General features: G+C 46.2%; 1 protein-coding gene across 2 annotated transcripts in view; it reads right to left on the bottom strand.

Annotated features, from left to right (window-relative positions):
• GEMIN2 (gem nuclear organelle associated protein 2) overlaps positions 1 to 20,189 on the bottom strand; it is a 273,847-nt gene that overhangs the window by 189,519 nt on the left and 64,139 nt on the right. For both annotated transcript variants that reach the window (XM_044271557.1, XM_044271558.1), the window contains exon 2: positions 4,951 to 5,035. In XM_044271557.1, the coding sequence (XP_044127492.1) occupies positions 4,951 to 5,035 (85 nt within the window). The remainder of the gene's footprint in view (positions 1 to 4,950; positions 5,036 to 20,189) is intronic.

The following is a 20,189-nucleotide window of genomic DNA, read 5'->3' as shown; positions in this document are numbered from 1 at the left end:
AGCACCTGTGAGAGCCCATCCACCAGCCGGACAGGACAGGAACCTCCAAGATCTTTAAAAAGGATCCAAAATTATATATTTATTTTTAGGTGCTGTCATGGGCTCATGGAAAACAGATTGCCGGTAAACGTAATCTAGGTTCTTATTATACTCCATGACCGCACCTGTGGGAGATTAGAATAAATCAACTAGATCAAGTGACTTTCCTTTTAAAAGCTAGATGCAAGTGGCAGCTTTACGGCTTATCCAAAAAGAAACTTTCCCCTGACATGGGAGGGCACATAGCTTAGATTTTGAAGCAAAATCTCCTTTCCATCCCCTTAACCAAACAGACCACCTAGTTGAATTGGATAAACGCAGCTGCCTTTCCAGATAACCTTAAAGCATCCACAGATGCGTCAGATATGAAATCCACCCCTTTTGTCATAGTAGGTTTAGCCTGAAGCAACTGCTCTCTAGGGGTTTTATTTGAAATACGAGACTCTAATTGGCTTAAATATGCTTTAAGAGATCGCGCAACCAAGGTTGCAGCTAGGGCTGCAGTAAACGAATATTTTAGTAATCGAGTATTCTATCGATTTCTCGATTCAACGAGTAATCTAATAAGAAAAACCTACTTAAAATAACATACGTAATTAGGCATGTATAAAGTTATTGGTTTGAAGGGGTTAATAACTTTATACATGCCTAATGCCAAGGTGCTTCCATTAACCCTCCAAACCAATAACTTTATACATGCCCATTGGGTTTGGAGGGGCTAATGGAAGCACCTTGGAGGTGCCTTCATTAACCCCTCTCTAAACCAATAACTTTATACATGCCAAGGTGGTGCCTGCAGCCTCCATTAACCACTCTCTCCATCTGCCTTTCATTTCAATATCAATTTACAGTGACTCAGTGCCCCCCGATTTCCCCCTGGCGTGCCTCAAGTGCTGTTAACTTAAATTACCTAATGGCACTGGCACTAGTGAGGAGGGCGCAGCCACAGACACATGGGGTCCGAGACAGTCTTCATCCCAGCACGCACTGGGACCTTACGTGACATCAGACACACTTCGTTAGCCGGCGTGATGATGTATGAGCGCAACTGCGCATTACGCAAAGTCCTGCCTCTCTGGCCTCCGGAGGACACGGAAGCAGTGAGTGAGACGCTTAATTTCACTCCCGCTCCGTGATAATGTGATGTAACGATTACTCGATGCAGGGAAACTGCATCGATGAATTTTTTGACTCGATGTAATAGAGTTATTCGAATAATCGTTTCAGCCCTAGTTGCAGCAATGCTAGGCTTAAAGAATGAATTAGAGGCCTCACAGTTTTTTTTGAGTAATGAGTCAGCATTTTAAATCAATGGATCTTGTAGTGAACCAAGGTCCTCAAATGGTAAGGCTACTTTTTTTTTATTAATCTTAGACACAGATGCATCTACTTATGCCAAATAGAAACACACTTCATTGAACGGGTACTTTCTCTTTACTGATCAGGAGATTAAAAAAAATGTTAGGCTACTTTCACACTAGCGTTCGATCGGATCCGTTCTGATCTTGTAAAGTCCGGTACAGTAAGCGCCGCCCAGCTCATCAATATTCACTTTGCTGGGCGGCGCTTACTGTCCCCGACTTCACAAGATCCGGCGCATGCGCAGGGCACTGTTCAGCACAGCGCTTCAGAGCGGGGACCGCAGAAGCCGCCCAGCAAACTGAATATTCATGAGCTGGGCGGCGCTTCAAAGCGGCAGTTGGGGGAGGCTGGCTGGGCGCAAGAGAGGTGAAACGCCGCCCCTTGGGCAGATTGAAGATCGTTGGAGCAGGTTATAAAACTTAAGTTTACTGTATGTATAATGAGGATAGGGGGGATACTTAGATGATTGTAATACCCATTATAAGACCTGTACTGCCATATATATACCTCAATATGCTTATTGGCCCTGTCAGTGTCCCTTTAATATTTTCTTGTACTGGGAAGACCCAATATTTTATAGGTCTAAGGCCTAGTTCACACGACCGTATGGCTTTTTCAGTGTTTTGCAGTCCGTTTTTCACAGATCAGTTTTTTGTTTCCGTTTCCTTTCCGTATGCCATGTACAGTATACAGTAATTACATAGAAACAAATTGGGCTGGGCATAATAGATGGTTCAGAAAAAAAAAAAAAAAAAAAAAACGGATACGGAAGACATACGGATGCATTTCCGTATGTGTTGCGTTTTTATTGCGGACCCATTGACTTGAATGGAGCAACGGAACGTGATTTGCAGCCAAATATAGGAAAAACTGAAATACGGAAACGGAATGCATACAGAGTACATTCTTTTTTTTTTTGGCGGAACCATTGAAATGAATGGTTCCGTATACGGAACACAAAAAAAAAAAATCTGACCGTACACTCGCAAAAAAAAAAAAAACTATTCTCTCTTCTACTAGCTGCATAGTGGATCTAACTACTGTCAATAATAAGTCAGTATCCTCCACACAAAACAATGTTCTCCCCGTTTGGTCATCTGAGGATGAATCAGTCCCCTCCACTTGCCTTTTCTCCTTTGGGTCGGAGTCACTGGCGCTCATTTCCATGAACTGGACATTTTCTGCTTAGACGAACAGTGTAATTCTTTTTTAAACTGCTCCATAGGTGACCAAACCTCAAATTAAATCAAATACTGTCTATTCTGGAATAAAGGGGACTCCTTCACAACCACTTTATCCAGACACGTCTGACAACACACGTTAGGTTATGATGGGCTCAATTTTATTACATTTTTTCACACATACGCTGGCACTGTGGCCGAGACTTGCTGGCACTGTGGCCGGTGGCCGAGACTTGCTGGCACTGTGGCCGGTGGCCGAGACTTGCTGGCACTGTGGCCGGTGGCCGAGACTTGCTGGCACTGTGGCCGGTGGCCGAGACTTGCTGGCACTGTGGCCGGTGGCCGAGACTTGCTGGCACTGTGGCCGGTGGCCGAGACTTGCTGGCACTGTGGCCGGTGGCCGAGACTTGCTGGCACTGTGGCCGGTGGCCGAGACTTGCTGGCACTGTGGCCGGTGGCCGAGACTTGCTGGCACTGTGGCCGGTGGCCGAGACTTGCTGGCACTGTGGCCGGTGGCCGAGACTTGCTGGCACTGTGGCCGGTGGCCGAGACTTGCTGGCACTGTGGCTGTCGTCTGTGGCTGAGAGTGCTGGAACTGTGCAGCTGTGTGATGCACGAACAGTAATGGCGGAGCGCCGATGTGGAGAACACACCATAACCTGCAAGAGGCGGCGATTGGCCTGCGCGCAGTGCGCATTGGTGTGGGCGGCGCGGTTGCGTGTGGGGCGCCGTTGATTGAGTGGCGCGCTGAAGTGGGCATCATGTGTTAACTGGAGGGAGTGCCGCACATGCGCAGTTCAACTATGGCCACACAAGCACGGACACGCAGCCCTGAGCACACACACAGGGCTTTTATTATAGTAGATATATATCCTCTATAATAATAAAATCCCTGTGCGCGTCTGTATGTGTCTGCCAATTAGTTAAGTGCGCATGCACGGCGGCCAATCAACACACAGCTCTCCGCACTCACCGCCCACCCCTGCGCATTGGCCCGCTGCTGCGCCCAGCTCCACCGTGCCTCCCCCTCCAGCTTCCTCTATAGCCGACGGACACCCCAGGATCCGGGCCCTGCAACCGCTGCCTGCCACAACATATCCTTCACCAGACACCCTTACGCACATCCCACACCTGCGCACCGGGCAGAGAGTGGCCCCGTACCTGCTGCAGCATCGCATCCTGGAGTTCATAGAACTCCAAAAGAGCCTGGGAGGACAAAGCTGGGAGCACTGGGGACCTCCGATCCGGGTATCTGTCAGCACATAGGGCATATGTTAGTCCCCGCAGCGGCCGCATCCTCCTCGCTCCTATTTCGCCCACCAAAGTCAGGAAATGGCTGCACAGTAACAAGTGAGGGAAGCTATCAAAGGCAGAGAGCATTACACATGTATTACACTCCAACCCCCATCATTACACTACAGCCCTCATTGGAGTGTAATACGTGTACAATGATGGGGGTTGAAATGTATCGTAATATGTGTATAATGATGGGGATCCTGGAGCGTGAGGAGGCTGCAGAGGAAGCTGGAGGGGGAGGCGGAGGCACGGTGGAGCTGGGCACAGCAGTGGGCCAGCACGCAGGTGCGAGCAGGCGCGTGGAGCGCTGTGTGCCAATAGGTCCCCGCGCCACGCATGCCCAGTATAACAAACGGCACACACACGGACACAGGGCACTCACACAGGTATTTTATTATGTAGGATAACACTCCAGCCCCCATCACATAAAATCCCTGTGTGAGTGCCCTGCGTCCGTGTGCAGTTTGTTATACTGGGCATGCGTGGTGCAGGGACCCATCAGCATCATTATACCCCCATCATTATACAGATATTACACTCCAATGAGGGCTGTAGTGTAATGATGGGGGTTGGAGTGTAATATGTATACAGTACAATGTATTTCCTCCTGTATCCCCCTCCCTAGCTCTCTCTTATGTCATGGCCGGAGTGTACAGATGTAGTCAGAGTAATAGGGGGAGGAAGGGGGCGGGGAAGTTTCCCCGCGTCAGCTGCCTAAAACTCTGGATGATAGAGGACGGCACATAGGGATGGATGTGGCCTCTCGCCTCCACTCACAGACTGCCGCCGGGCGCAACTGTATGGGCGCTGCAGGCTGTGTCAGTGCATGTGTGCCGATTGGCCAGCGCACTTAACTAAATCGGCACACATTGCAGGAAGAAGAGATAACCTACTCTTCCAGCAGAACACCGCCCAGCGGCAACAGAAATTATAAGGGGACTCCCGAGGTATCCCCCATGGGTAAGGGTCCATTCACACATCCTTTTAAAAGATATTGTTGGTTCCCATTTCCGGTCTCAAAAAAAAACAAAACACACACACACACACACACACACACACACACTTTACTTACAGCAATACCGACTGTTTGCTTCTTTCTCAGTTTTTTAGGATCAATCTGAGCAATGACTACATCAGGACATCGTGCAGCCTCAATCCTAAAACAAGATAAAGACAATCAGAATGGTTGTGGCTCTACTGAAGGCAACATTTTCTTTCCCATTAAAGAGGCTCTGTCACTAGGATCAACCCTATTAAAACCAGACATACTGGCTGGTAGAGCTCCTCTTTCTTTTGTCTGTATGTTGTCTATAAACAGCTGTAGCGAAATCTAACGATTTTGAGCACTTGGAGGTGAGGCTGAATCTGCCGAGTACTGCTTTGTAACACCCCCTGTGCTGTGCACACGCCCCCCCCCCCCCCCCCCCTCCCATTGATTGGCTAGACATTAGGCTGAGGGCAGAGCCCTGTCCAAGACCTGTGTCCTAGCATCTACATATATACTGAACTATAGCTCTTCCACCCCGAGATCTACCCAGTAAAAAATGAATCTACATATTACTGCTATATTCACAGGGAAAATGTATGATTACACAGACACCAGTAACATGTGTTAGCTTAATGCTATAGTTTGTTGGTTAAAGGGGTTGTCCGGGTTCGGAGCTGAATGCAGACACACCCAAAATTTCACCCAGGCAGCCCACCCCGCGCAGGGCATGGGCTCTTATTTACCATAACACTGCCAGGCGGAGGCTTCTGCCCAGCATTGTGTTCGGTGACGTCATCGGCTCGGATGGGCAGGCTTTAGCTCTGCCATAGCAGTTTTACAGGCTAGGGTATTGCTAAAGCCCGCCTATTTGCTTGAATTTTCCCATATGGGCCGCTGACGCGGCTGGGAATGACGCGCTGTTACGGGGTGGATCTGTGGAGGATGCGCTGTTATGGGGATGTGTGCTATGACACATAGGGCCATGAGGGGGGCCAGCATAAGACAAAGCATCTTATGTTGGTCCCCCCCCATGGCCCTATGTGTCCTAAACTGCGCACATAACTGGATTTGTGTGCAAAGTATTTTACTAGTGTGAAAACAATCTCTTTCCTATTGATAACATGGCCAGCCTCTGTACTCACTGTCGCTATGAATGCACTGCAGCGAGATGGCCGCGTCACTTAGCAACGCTCCTCCCACTTCAGGAAGCAGGAGCGTTACTCAGTGACGTCAGTCACTCACCGGTCAGCTCGCTGCAGTGCATTCATTGTGACAGTGAGTACAGAGGCTGGACATGTTATCAATAGGAGAGATTGTTTTACACACTAGTAAAATACTTTACACACAAAGCCAGTTGTGCGCGGGCCCCTTCATATATAATCACAGCATTTTCGGGTCGGCCATATCGCATTCGGGATTCGATTAATTTTGCGATATACACACCTTCCTTTGGCAGCAATAACTTTAACCAAACGTTTCCTGTAGTTGCAGATTAGACGTGCACAACGGTGAGGAGTAAGTCTTAACCATTCCTCTTTACAGAAGTGTTTCCGTTCAGCAATATTATTGGGATGTCTGGTGTGAATCGCTTTCTTGAGGTCATGCCAAAGCAACTCAAATCAGGTTGAGGTCAGGACTCTGACTGGGCCACTCCAGAAGGCGTATTTGCTTCTGTTTAATCCATTCTGTTGATTTACTTATATATGCTTTGGGTCGTTGTCCTGTTGCAACACCCATCTTCTGTTGAGCTTCAGCTAGTGGACAGATGGCCTTAAGTTCTCCTGCAAAATGTCTTGATAAACTTGGGAATTCATTTTTCCTTCCATGATAGCAATCCGTCCAGGCCCTGATGCAGCAAAGCAGACCCAAACCATGATGCCCCCACCACCATACTTCACAGTTGGGATGAGGTTTTGATGTTTGTGTGCTGTGCCTCTTTTCCGCCACACATAGTGCTGTGTGTTTCTTCCAAACAACTCCACTTTGGTTTCATCTGTCCACAGAATATTTTGACAGTACTGCTGTGGAACATCCAGTTTTTTGGGGGGACAGCAGTGGTTTCCTCTATGGTATCCTCCATTAAATCCATTCTTGTTTAGCGTTTTACGTATCGTAGCTACGCTAACAAGGATGTTAGCATATGCCAGAGACTTTTGTAAGTCTTTAGTTGACACTCTAGGATTCTTCTTCGCCACACAGAGTTCTAGCAGCAGACGCATCTCTAGAACAACTGTTAGAGGAGACTGTGTGAATCAGGCCTTCATGGTAGAATATCTGCTAGGAAACCACTGCTAAGGACAGGCAACAAGCAGAAGAAACTTGTTTGGGCTAAATAACACAAGGAATGGACATTAGACCAGTGGAAATCTGTGCTTTGGTCTGATTAGTCCAAATTTTAGATCTTTGGTTCCAACCACAGTGTCTTTGTGCAGGGTGAACGGATGGACTCTACATGCCTGGTTCCCACCGTGAAGCATGGAGGAGGTGGTGTGATGGTGTGGGGGTGCTTTGCTGGTGACACTGTTGGGGATTTATTCAAAATTGAAGGCATACTGAACAAGCATGGCTACCACAGCATCTTGCAGCGGCATGCTATTCCATCCAGTTTGCGTTTAGTTGGACCATCATACTAACTGGTCTGTACATTCAATGTAATTATGTATCTAGTGATCATGCAATCGGGAGCCCGTGTCCCTTATCTCATCCCTACTGTAACACGATAATCTATATTCAAACCATGGGGTTTTAATGTACCAAGGCGATGTATCCATTTTAGTTCACATTTCTTCACGAGAGTAAGTCTGTCCCCCCCCCCCCCTCTTTTTAACACATGAATTCTTTCCAAAATTGTAAATTTTAGATCTTGTTCCTTATGTTGTTTTTCGGAAAAATGTTTAGCCACAGTGTAACGGATCACCTGGCACCCCGACTGAGTACCTCCGTTGCTGGATGCTCCTAGCGTTTCCTGAGGTCTCCAAGCACTCTGGCAGACACCACCATCACCGAACCGAAGCAGCATATAAGTCCTCTTCAAGCATATGAATACTGTAGGCAGTTGAATAGGAACCATACAAATAGGTTTTCACTCCTAGCAGTCAAACTGGGACAGCATGCAATAAATCCTCCCCCAAGGATGAGACGACACTTCACCTTGAGGTTTAAAACAGGAACTCCCTTTATTTTAACACAAGCATTGATTTATACACATCTTCCAGCAAGGTACCACCCACAGCCAATCATATGTATCTACAGTATTTAAACCTTCCCAGCAATTGTACACAAAATCCCCTTCCCTCTGTCTGTAACGCAATAAACAAAACACAATGAGCATTGTCTGAGACGTAATTACCAACACAATAGCATTGTCTCAGACGCAATCCACAAAATACAATTATCAAACGTAATGGACTAACTTGAACCCTGGAATACACATATACAATTCAACTGAACACATAATAACATGCATAGTATTTAAGACAGCCTGAATGCAATCTGCTACACAGTCTTAAAGGGGCATTGCTCCTAAAAGTCAGACATGTCCACGGATGGCCATTAAAGGGCCAGTAGCAGCAATATAAAATAGCACATGCCCAAATATTGCATTCAAACGTACCAAATCACCAGGGGCCATAGTCAGCAGGTAGGAGGCGGGTAGCCAGTCCTCTCCAATGCCCAGTGGCGAGGCGGGTTCCGCCACATTTCTCCCCTTTCCCATTGAGACTATCCAGACTCCAGACCTCCAGGCGGTCTGGGGCTCTGATAGTCAGCCGGCCTTTCTCCAAGGGTGTAGTTGTCCCTATGGCCCCCTGCCACTTGTGCCCAGTTGTAGATCCATGACTTGGGGGGGAAGGTAACCAGGGTGCCCTCTCCCCTGGTTGAAAAAAGCTGTTGCTGGGGGGAAGGGGTAACAGGCTCCTCTCTGCGACATCCTCCCTTGTTGTAGGGGAAAACAGACTGCCTCTCCTTCCAATACATTGTCCTGTTGTTGTGGACCAGGACAGACTGTCCATATCTCCAGTGGTGCCGGTACAGAGACTACGGTCCCATCTGCACTGTTGTGGGGCTTGCTGTCTCCCCTTGGTGTGCTAGGCAAACCGCTGGGGCTACTTGGGGAACAGCGGCCAGCGGTGTTCTGCACTGATGCCAGCAATTCTGCTGGGGCGAGGGGGGTACAAGCCAGCCCTGTAACAAGGGGGTCGGTGGAGCAGAGGCTAGCGGCTCTCTGCCCTGATGCCAGCTCTTCTGCTGGAGGGACTGGAGTACAGTCCTGCTGGGTAGTAAGGGGACAAGTAGGGCAGAGGCCAGCGGCGCTCTGCCCAGATGCCAGCTCTTCTGCTGGGAGGGGGCCAGGGGGGGCTAACGACTCCTCTACTGACCCCAGTACCTGGTTTGGAGTCGGCTGTGGAGGGGAGGGGTTGCTTACCTCCTCCTCCTGGTACTGCTGCTGGAGTTGGAGATCTGGGCCGGCTGCCCAGTATCCCTGTAGGGCCGGTAGAGAGATCTCGTTCCCATCTCCACCTGCCATCTGTGGGTCTTCCCAGGACCAGTCTGTGAGGTCCCTCAACATTTGCGAGTAAGGACCACCTGCGTCCACACCTGGCAACTCCGGCTGCTGCTGAGGGTCTGGGCCAGCTGCCCAGCATCCCGGTGGAGAGACCTCGGTCCCGTCTCCACCTGCCTGTTGTGGTTCCTCACAGGACCAGTCTATGAGGACCCCTACTTCGGGTTCCTCTGGCCGCCTCAAGGGGAAACGGCTTACCTCCTCGGATGCAGCCTCTGCTCGGCTGCTGTAACACTCCTTCTGCTGGGCAATTTCTCTCTCTTTCGCCAGTCGGAATTCTCGTTCCATCCTTGCGTGTCGCTTGGCTGTGACCTGGTTCCAGATGGCCTGGCATATATCCATGGACACATTATCTCCATACTGGTCCACTCGCTGCCTCACCTCGGCCAGCCAGTCATCTTCAGAGCCTTCCATACTTGTCTGCTCCAAGTCGCTGGATACCTCTGCTCCCAGGGGCGCTGCACGAGTGCTAGCGTTTGCCCTCAATTTGTAACTCCACACGTTACCGGTGTCTCTGAGCTGCTTCTCCTCGCACTAGGACGCCATCCCACCGCTTGCCACCAATGTAACGGATCACCTGGCACCCCGACTGAGTACCTCCGTTGCTGGATGCTCCTAGCGTTTCCTGAGGTCTCCAAGCACTCTGGCAGACACCACCATCACCGAACCGAAGCAGCATATAAGTCCTCTTCAAGCATATGAATACTGTAGGCAGTTGAATAGGAACCATACAAATAGGTTTTCACTCCTAGCAGTCAAACTGGGACAGCATGCAATAAATCCTCCCCCAAGGATGAGACGACACTTCACCTTGAGGTTTAAAACAGGAACTCCCTTTATTTTAACACAAGCATTGATTTATACACATCTTCCAGCAAGGTACCACCCACAGCCAATCATATGTATCTACAGTATTTAAACCTTCCCAGCAATTGTACACAAAATCCCCTTCCCTCTGTCTGTAACGCAATAAACAAAACACAATGAGCATTGTCTGAGACGTAATTACCAACACAATAGCATTGTCTCAGACGCAATCCACAAAATACAATTATCAAACGTAATGGACTAACTTGAACCCTGGAATACACATATACAATTCAACTGAACACATAATAACATGCATAGTATTTAAGACAGCCTGAATGCAATCTGCTACACAGTCTTAAAGGGGCATTGCTCCTAAAAGTCAGACATGTCCACGGATGGCCATTAAAGGGCCAGTAGCAGCAATATAAAATAGCACATGCCCAAATATTGCATTCAAACGTACCAAATCACCAGGGGCCATAGTCAGCAGGTAGGAGGCGGGTAGCCAGTCCTCTCCAATGCCCAGTGGCGAGGCGGGTTCCGCCACACACAGGAAGATCTTTTCTTTTATCTCTAATAGACTGTGGATTATTTAGTCTCGCCTTAATATCGCACGTAGTCTCCCCCACAGAGTAAGTGACATGGACACCACAACACGTATACTACCCATGAGGAATCGCAAGTCAAGTATTCTTTGATCTCAAAACGTTCCCCAGTCTGCGGATGTGTGAAATCCCTACCCTTCTGTAGATACTTACAATTCACACACTGCAGACATGGGTAACAACCTGTCCTCTTAGATTTACATAAGGTTTGCTGGACTTGTTTTTTCTGCCCCTCTACCTCAGTTCTAACAATCCTGTCTTTGATGTTTCTGGAGCGTTTATACGACATTAAGGGCGGTGAGGTGAAGGCCGAAATCGCAGGGAAGCCGCTCCTCAATGCACCCCAATGTGAACGCACAATCCGCTCCACTGTCGTACTTGAATGTTGTTACAAATTGTATCCTCTCTAGATTTGATTTCGCTTTACCCCTCAAAAGAGTATCGTGAGTTACTTGGTCGGCTTTATTCCTATTCTTCTGAATAACCCTTTTAGGATAGCCTCTGATTTTAAATGAATTTTCCATTTTTTTATTTATTTATTTAACGCCCCTTCCGCGTGCTCCTCATTGTCTACAATCCTTTTTACCCGCAACATTTGGCCATATGGTAGTGACCTGATTGTTTTTCGTGGGTGCCCACTTGCAAATTGTAAAATCGTGTTTTTATCTGTAGCTTTAATATTTAGATCTGTGTGTAGGCTCCCATTTTCCACGTACACCTGTGTATCTAAAAATTGCACCTGTTCACTCGAGGCGGTTAGCGTAAATTTTATATAGTTATCCATATTGTTCAGAAAATCATGAAATACATGTAGCGACTTGCTTGTACCATTCCAAATAATGAACACGTCATCTAGGAATCTCCAACACCCCAGCACATTGCTGAAGTGGGGAGAGTCAGATGACGCGTTCCTCCAATATCGCACATAAATATTTGCATAGGTGGGCGCAACGTTGGATCCCATCACCGCGCCCACCCTCTGCACGTAATATCTGTCCCGGAAGGCAAAATAATTATGCCACAGCGTAATCTCCAGCATATCCACCCAAAAAAAAAAAAAAAAAAAAAAAAAAAAAAAACCTTGCCTGTTCAGTATAATGGGAATGTTGCAACATATTACGTACAGCCTCAAGTCCCTGTTCATGCCCTATTGATGTATATAGCGAGACTATATCAAAGAACGCCAATATCACTCCCTCCGTAACTGAAATCTTTGCAATCTTCTGCAAAAAGTCTCCAGTGTCCCTGATACAGACGTGGACAAAATTGTTGGTACCCTTTGGTCAATGAAAGAAAAAGTCACAATGGTCACAGAAATAACTTTAATCTGACAAAAGTAATAATAAATTAAAATTCTATAAATGTTAACCAATGAAAGTCAGACATTGTTTTTCAACCATGCTTCAACAGAATTATGTAAAAAAATAAACTCATGAAACAGGCATGGACAAAAATGATGGTACCCCTAGAAAACACAGAACATAATGTGACCAAAGGGACATGTTAATTCAAGGTGTGTCCACTAATTAGCATCACAGGTGTCTACAACCTTGTAATCAGCCATTGGGCCTATATATATGGCTCCAGGTAATCACTGTGTTGTTTGGTGATATGGTGTGTACCACACTCGACATGGACCAGAGGAAGCAAAGGAAAGAGCTGTCTCAAGAGATCAGAAAGAAAATTATAGACAAGCATGTTAAAGGTAAAGGCTATAAGACCATCTCCAAGCAACTAGATGTTCCTGTGAGTACAGTTGCACATATTATTCATAAGTTTAAGATCCATGGGACTGTAGCCAACCTCCCTGGACGTGGCCGCAGGAGGAAAATTGATGACAAATCTAAGAGACGGATAATCCGAATGGTAACAAAAGAGCCTAGAAAGACTTCTAAAGAGATTCAAGGTGAACTTCATGCTCAAGGAACATCAGTGTCAGATCGCACCATCCGTCGTTGTTTGAGCCAAAGTGGACTACATGGGAGACGACCAAGGAGGACACCATTGTTGAAAACGAATCATAAAAAAGCAAGACTGGAATATGCCAAACTACATGTTGACAAGCCACAAAGCTTCTGGGAGAATGTCCTGTGGACAGATGAGACAAAAATCGAAGTTTTTGCCAAGGCACATCAGCTGTATGTTCACAGACGAAAAAATGAAGCATATCAAGAAAAGAACACTGTCCCTACTGTGAAACATGGAGGAGGCTCTGTTATGTTCTGGGGCTGCTTTGCTGCGTCTGGCACAGGGTGTCTTGAATCTGTGCAGGGTACAATGAAATCTCAAGACTATCAAGGAATTCTAGAGAGAAATGTACTAGCCAGTGTCAGAAAGCTTGGTCTCAGTCGCAGGTCATGGGTCTTGCAACAGGACAATGACCCAAAACACACCGCTAAAAACACCCAAGAATGGCTAAGAGGAAAAAATTGGACTATTCTAAAGTGGCCTTCTATGAGCCCTGACCTCAATCCTATTGAGCATCTTTGGAAGGAGCTGAAACATGCAGTCTGGAAAAGGCACCCTTCAAACCGGACACAACTGGAGCAGTTTGCTCATGAGGAGTGGGCCAAAATACCTGCTGAGAGGTGCAGATGTCTCATTGACAGTTACAGGAAGCGTTTGATTGCAGTGATTGCCTCAAAAGGTTGCGCAACAAAATATTAAGTTAGGGGTACCATCATTTTTGTCCATGCCTGTTTCATGAGTTTATTTTTTTACATAATTCTGTTGAAGCATGGTTGAAAAACAATGTCTGACTTTCATTGGTTAACATTTATAGAATTTTAATTTATTATTACTTTTGTCAGATTAAAGTTATTTCTGTGACCATTGTGACTTTTTCTTTCATTGACCAAAGGGTACCAACAATTTTGTCCACGTCTGTATACGACCTTGCTTCCATAGCAAACTGCCTCAATGCTCTGTCCCAAAAAAATGCAATATTGGACAAGATTGATCCCCTGTCCGAAATTATCGTGCGACAATCAGGCTCTTATGGATTTTTGGAAGGACATATATCGGGGGGGGGGGGGGGTTCACTGGAGACTTCACCACCAAGAACCACGCCAATTGTGCATCTATTATGCCTTCATTTAAGGCCCCGTTAACTTTCTCCTCAATATTTTTCATGATCTCAAATTTGGGGTCACTTGATAACGCCTCATACGCATCATTAGCAAACAATTGCCTGTTGATCTCCTGGATATATTTGGGGGTGTCCATCACCAGGATCGCACCCCCCTTATCAGCGGGTTTAATGGCGAGATCGTGGTTTCTGGACAACCGGTCCAATCCATCCATTTCAACTTTAGAAACATTCGGGCGTGTCACATTTTGATCACATAAATCATCTTTAAGTTGTATTTTATCCCTTTTCACTGACTCCATAAATGTATCGAGAGCACGCGAGTTAATTACAGGTGTAAAATCACTCTTTACAAACAAATCAAATTGCTTCAATGTAAGATCTGACTGTACGTTATTATCTACAACATGGGGTCCAGTGGGTCTGGAGTCACACTACCTCTTCAGAACTCTGAAGCTGAGGGTGTGGTGTAAGTCCAGATCCAGCTGGAACCAGTCCATCTTTGCCTGTAGACAAAATGTCAAACATCTATTCAAAATTTTGAGTTCATGTTCATCAAGTATATGTGAAGATATATTTACCACTATATTGTTCATTTCTTTTTGGAGACCTTGGACGTCGTGTTGCGAGAAGTCCTCTGTGGCTTGCTGCTTTCTGGATCTTCCACCTTGTCTTGTACTTTTGACCCGAGGGGAAGCGCCATAGCGCCTCCTAAAAAAGTCTGGTTGTCGTCCTTCTCATATTTAGTTTTTTCATTTTCTGTTTTATTCTTACTTGGATCCTGATTCTCTGATGAATTTCTCTATCGTGGGTCTCCCATTCACATTCTCTATGTTCCATTTATAAGTGTGTCCCATGGTATAATCTTGTTGGTCACGATACCATTTATTTATTTATTTGAGTTTCTTCCAGTTCACCCCTTAGTACTTTCAGGAAGGCTTTCTGTTTCTCAAGAAAAGCACCACATTCCTCCATTGACATTGCAATTCTCAAGGATTCCTCTACATGTATCATTTTAATTTTCAATACTCGCAGATCCTTTTGCAAATGTTCGATATTCAGAAGAATGAGATCAAGTGCATATTTGTTAGAGGTAGCCTCAAAGCGTGCTCTATATTCGCCATCTTGAGAATACGTGGTTGGTTTTAAGTGCGTTTTCGTCCCTCTTGATATATAATTTTCTTTACGGTATTGTACCAATGTCAGGAGATGCAATTCAAGAGATAAACACTTTTGAAACATTCTCATAATCTCTCCTAAGGTTCGTTACTGAGGGTACACTGAGAAACGAGGCATCGCCCTCCACAGTGCTCGATGCTCATATAGGTTTTACCTTGTGACCTTCAATTCCAAGGTGCGGTGCAATGCCTTTTAAGTAGATAGCCAGTATATGAAATCCGGCAGCACTCACTTTAGAGGTTATCAGGTGCAAGCGTCTCGCCTTTAACCACTTCAGCCCCGCTAGGTGAAACCCCCTTCATGACCAGGCCACTTTTTACACTTCGGCACTACACTCCTTTCACCGTTTATCGCTCGGTCATGCAACTTACCACCCAAATGAATTTTACCTCCTTTTCTTCTCACTAATGGAGCTTTCATTTGGTGGTATTTTATTGCTGCTGACATTTTTACTTTTTTTGTTATTAATCAAAATGTAACGATTTTTTTGCAAAAAAATGACATTTTTCACTTTCAGCTGTGAAATTTTGCAAAAAAAACCACATCCATATATAAATTTTTCGCTAAATTTATAGTTCTACATGTCTTTGATAAAAAAAAAATGTTTGGGCAAAAAAAAAATGGTTTGGGTAAAAGTTATAGCATTTACAAACTATGGTACAAAAATGTGAATTTCCGCTTTTTGAAACGGCTCTGACTTTCTGAGCACCTGTCATGTTTCCTGAGGTTCTACAATGCCCAAACAGTATAACTACCCCACAAATGACCCCATTTCGGAAAGTAGACACCCTAAGGTATTCGCTGATGGGCATAGTGAGTTCATAGAACTTTTTATTTTTTGTCACAAGTTAGCGGAAAATGATGATGATTTTTATTTTTTATTTTTTCTTACAAAGTCTCATATTCCACTAACTTGCGACAAAAAATAAAAAATTCTAGGAACTCACCATGCCCCTCACAGAATACCTTGGGGTGTCTTCTTTCCAAAATGGGGTCACTTGTGGGGTAGTTATACTGCCCTGGCAATTTAGGGGCCCAAATGTGTGAGAAGTACCTTGCAATCAAAATGTGTAAAAAATGACCGGTGAAATCCAAAAGGTGCACTTTGGAATATGCGCCCCTTTGCCCACCTTGGCAGCAAAAAAGTGTGACACATCTGGTATCGCCGTACTCAGGAGAAGTTGGGGAATGTGTTTTGGGGTGTCATTTTACATATACCCATGCTGGGTGAGAAAAATATCTTGGTCAAATGCCAACTTTGTATAAAAAAATGGGAAAAGTTGTCTTTTGCCAAGATATTTCTCTCACCCAGCATGGGTATATGTAAAATGACACCCCAAAACACATTCCCCAACTTCTCCTGAGTACGGCGATACCAGATGTGTCACACTTTTTTGCAGCCAAGGTGGGCAAAGGGGCGCATATTCCAAAGTGCACCTTTCAGATTTTGCAGGCCATTTTTTACACATTTTGATTGCAAAGTTCTTCTCACACATTTGGGCCCCTAAATTGCCAGGGCAGTATAACTACGCCACAAGTGACCCCATTTTGGAAAGAAGACACCCCAAGGTATTCCGTGAGGGGCATGGCGAGTTCCTAGAATTTTTTATTTTTTGTCACAAGTTAGCGGAAAATGATGATTTTTTTTTTTTTCTCTTTTTTCCTTACAAAGTCTCATATTTCACTAACTTGCGACAAAAAATAAAAAATTCTAGGAACTCGCCATGCCCCTCACGGAATACCTTGGGGTGTCTTCTTTCCAAAATGGGGTCACTTGTGGCGTAGTTATACTGCCCTGGCAATTTAGGGGCCCATATGTGTGAGAAGTACTTTGCAATCAAAATCTGTAAAAAATGACCGGTGAAATCCGAAAGGTGCACTTTGGAATATGTGCCCCTTTGCCCACCTTGGCATCAAAAAAGTGTCACACATCTGGTATCGCCGTACTCAGGAGAAGTTGGGGAATGTGTTTTGGGGTGTCATTTTACATATACCCATGCTGGGTGAGAGAAATATCTTGGCAAAGGACAACTTTTCCCATTTTTTTATACAAAGTTGGCATTTGACCAAAATATTTTTCTCACCCAGCATGGGTATATGTAAAATGACACCCCAAAACACATTGCCCAACTTCTCCTGAGTACGGCGATACCAGATGTGTCACACTTTTTTGCTGCCAAGGTGGGCAAAGGGGCACATATTCCAAAGTGCACCTTTCGGATTTTGCAGGGCATTTTTTAAACATTTTGATTGCAAAGTTCTTCTCACACATTTGGGCCCCTAAATTGCCAGGGCAGTATAACTACCCCACAAGTGACCCCATTTTGGAAAGAAGACACCCCAAGGTATTCCGTGAGGGGCATGGTGAGTTCCTAGAATTTTTAATTTTTTGTCGCAAGTTAGTGGAATATGAGACTTTGTAAGGAAAAAAGAAAAAAAAAGAAAAATCATCATTTTCCGCTAACTTGCGACAAAAAATAAAAAATTCTAGGAACTCGCCGTGCCCCCCACGGAATACCTTGGGGTGTCTTCTTTCCAAAATGGGGTCACTTGTGGCGTAGTTATACTGCCCTGGCAATTTAGGGGCCCAAATGTGTAAGAAGTACCTTGCAATCAAAATGTGTAAAAAATGGCCTGCGAAATCCGAAAGGTGCCCCTTTGCCCACCTTGGCTGCAAAAAAGTGCATAAGTTAGCGGATATTGATTTTTTTTGTTTATTTCTCACAAAGTCTAACTTTCCGCTAACTTAGGACAAAAATTTCAATCTTTCATGGACTCAATATGCCCCTCACGGAATATCTTGGGGTGTCTTCTTTCCGAAATGGGGTCACATGTGGGGTATTTATACTGCCCTGGCTTTTTAGGGGCCCTAAAGCGTGAGAAGAAGTCTGGAATATAAATGTCTAAAAATGTTTACGCATTTGGATTCCGTGAGGGGTATGGTGCGTCCATGTGAGATTTTATTTTTTGACACAAGTTAGTGGAATATGAGACTTTGTAAGAAAAAACAAAAACAAACAAAAAATTTCCGCTAACTTGGGCCAAAAAAAATGGCTGAATTGGAGCCTTACCAGGGGGGGGAGTGATCAATGACAGGGGGGTGATCAATGACAGGGGGGTGATCACCCATATAGACTCCCTGATCACCCCCCTGTCATTGATCACCCCCCCTGTAAGGCTCCATTCAGACATCCGCATGATTTTTTACGGATCCATGGATACATGGATCGGATCCACAGAACGCATGCGGACGTCTGAATGGAGCCTTACAGGGGGGTTATCAATGACAGGGGGTGATCAGGGTAATCAGGGTGATCACCCCCCTGTCACTGATCACCCCCCCTGTAAGGCTCCATTCAGACATCCGCATGATTTTTTACGGATCCATGGATACATGGATCGGATCCACAGAACGCATGCGGACGTCTGAATGGAGCCTTACAGGGGGGTTATCAATGACAGGGGGTGATCAGGGTAATCAGGGTGATCACCCCCCTGTCACTGATCACCCCCCCTGTAAGGCTCCATTCAGACATCCGCATGATTTTTTACGGATCCATGGATACATGGATCGGATCCACAAAATGCATGCGGACGTCTGAATGGAGCCTTACAGGGGGGTTATCAATGACAGGGGGGTGATCAGGGAGTGTATATGGGTGATCACCCGCCTGTCATTGATCACCCCCTGTAAGGCTCCATTCAGACGTCCGCATGTGTTTTGCGGATCCGATCCATGTATCCATGGATCCGTAAAAATCATGCGGACGTCTGAATGGTGCCTTACACGGGGGTGATCAATGACGGGGGTGATCAATGACAGGGGGTGATCAGGGAGTGTATATGGGTGATCACCCGCCTGTCATTGATCACCCCCCTGTAAGGCTCCATTCAGACGTCCGCATGATTTTTACGGATCCATGGATACATGGATCGGATCCGTAAAAATCATGCGGACGTCTGAACGGAGCCTGACAGGGGGGTGATCAATGACAGGGCGGTGATCAATGACAGGGGGGTGATCAGGGAGTTTATATGGGGTGATCATGGGTGATCAGGGGTTTATAAGGGGTTAATAAGTGACGGGGGGGGGGGGGTGGGGGGGTGTAGTGTAGTGTAGTGTGTTTGGTGCGACTGTACTGACCTACCTGAGTCCTCTGGTGGTCGATCCTAACAAAAGGGACCACCAGAGGACCAGGTAGGAGGTATATTAGACGCTGTTATGAAAACAGCGTCTAATATACCTGTTAGGGGTTAAAAAATTCGGATCTCCAGCCTGCCAGCGAGCGATCGCCGCTGGCAGGCTGGAGATCCACTCGCTTACCTTCCGTTCCTGTGAGCGCGCGCGCGCGCCTGTGTGCGCGCGTTCACAGGAAATCCCGGCCCTCGCGAGATGACGCGTATATGCGTCGTCGTGCGCAGGGCTGCCACCTCCGGACCGCACATCTGCGTTAGGCGGTCCGGAGGTGGTTAAAGGGCTTCTGTCACCCCACTAAATCGCGCGCCTGTGTTGATTCGGCGCAGGCGCTCTGAGATAAGGAGGCCCGTCTCCTCAGCACTCGCTCAGTGCGCCGATGACGTCACCGAAAGAGAAGACGTCTTCGGCGCAGGCGCACTGAGGGAGTGCTGAGGAGGCGAGCCTCCTTATCTCAGAGCGCCTGCTCCGAATCAACACAGGCGCGCGATTTTTGAAATGCTGACAGGGCCGGCTGGAGGAGATCGCGGCTGGCCCTGTCAACACAAGGAGGGGGCGGTTTTCTGCGGCTGCTACCAGCAAGTAGACGCCCTACTTGCTGGTAGAAAAGGTAATTAGCATATCATAAAAGTAAGTTTTTGGCTAAATCTACTGAACGAAAATTATTAATAACAATGTATGGCAATATGGCAGGATAGGCATTATAAGGAGACAAAAAAATAATATGCGTTTAGTGGGGTAACAGTAGCCCTTTAACCATAGGCTTGTATAGTCAAGGAAAAATCAACGCAGCACTCTTCTTGTAAAAAAAAAAAACACAGTGTCTTTATTCACACATGTGACACAAAAATAGGCAACGTTTCAATTCCCTTCCGGGATCCTTCA

The sequence above is a fragment of the Bufo gargarizans genome, chromosome 11, assembly GCF_014858855.1.
Source record: "Bufo gargarizans isolate SCDJY-AF-19 chromosome 11, ASM1485885v1, whole genome shotgun sequence".
Classification (NCBI taxonomy): domain Eukaryota; kingdom Metazoa; phylum Chordata; class Amphibia; order Anura; family Bufonidae; genus Bufo; species Bufo gargarizans.
Note: the sequence above shows the minus strand (reverse complement) of the source record. Positions and strands in the feature narration are given on the sequence as shown.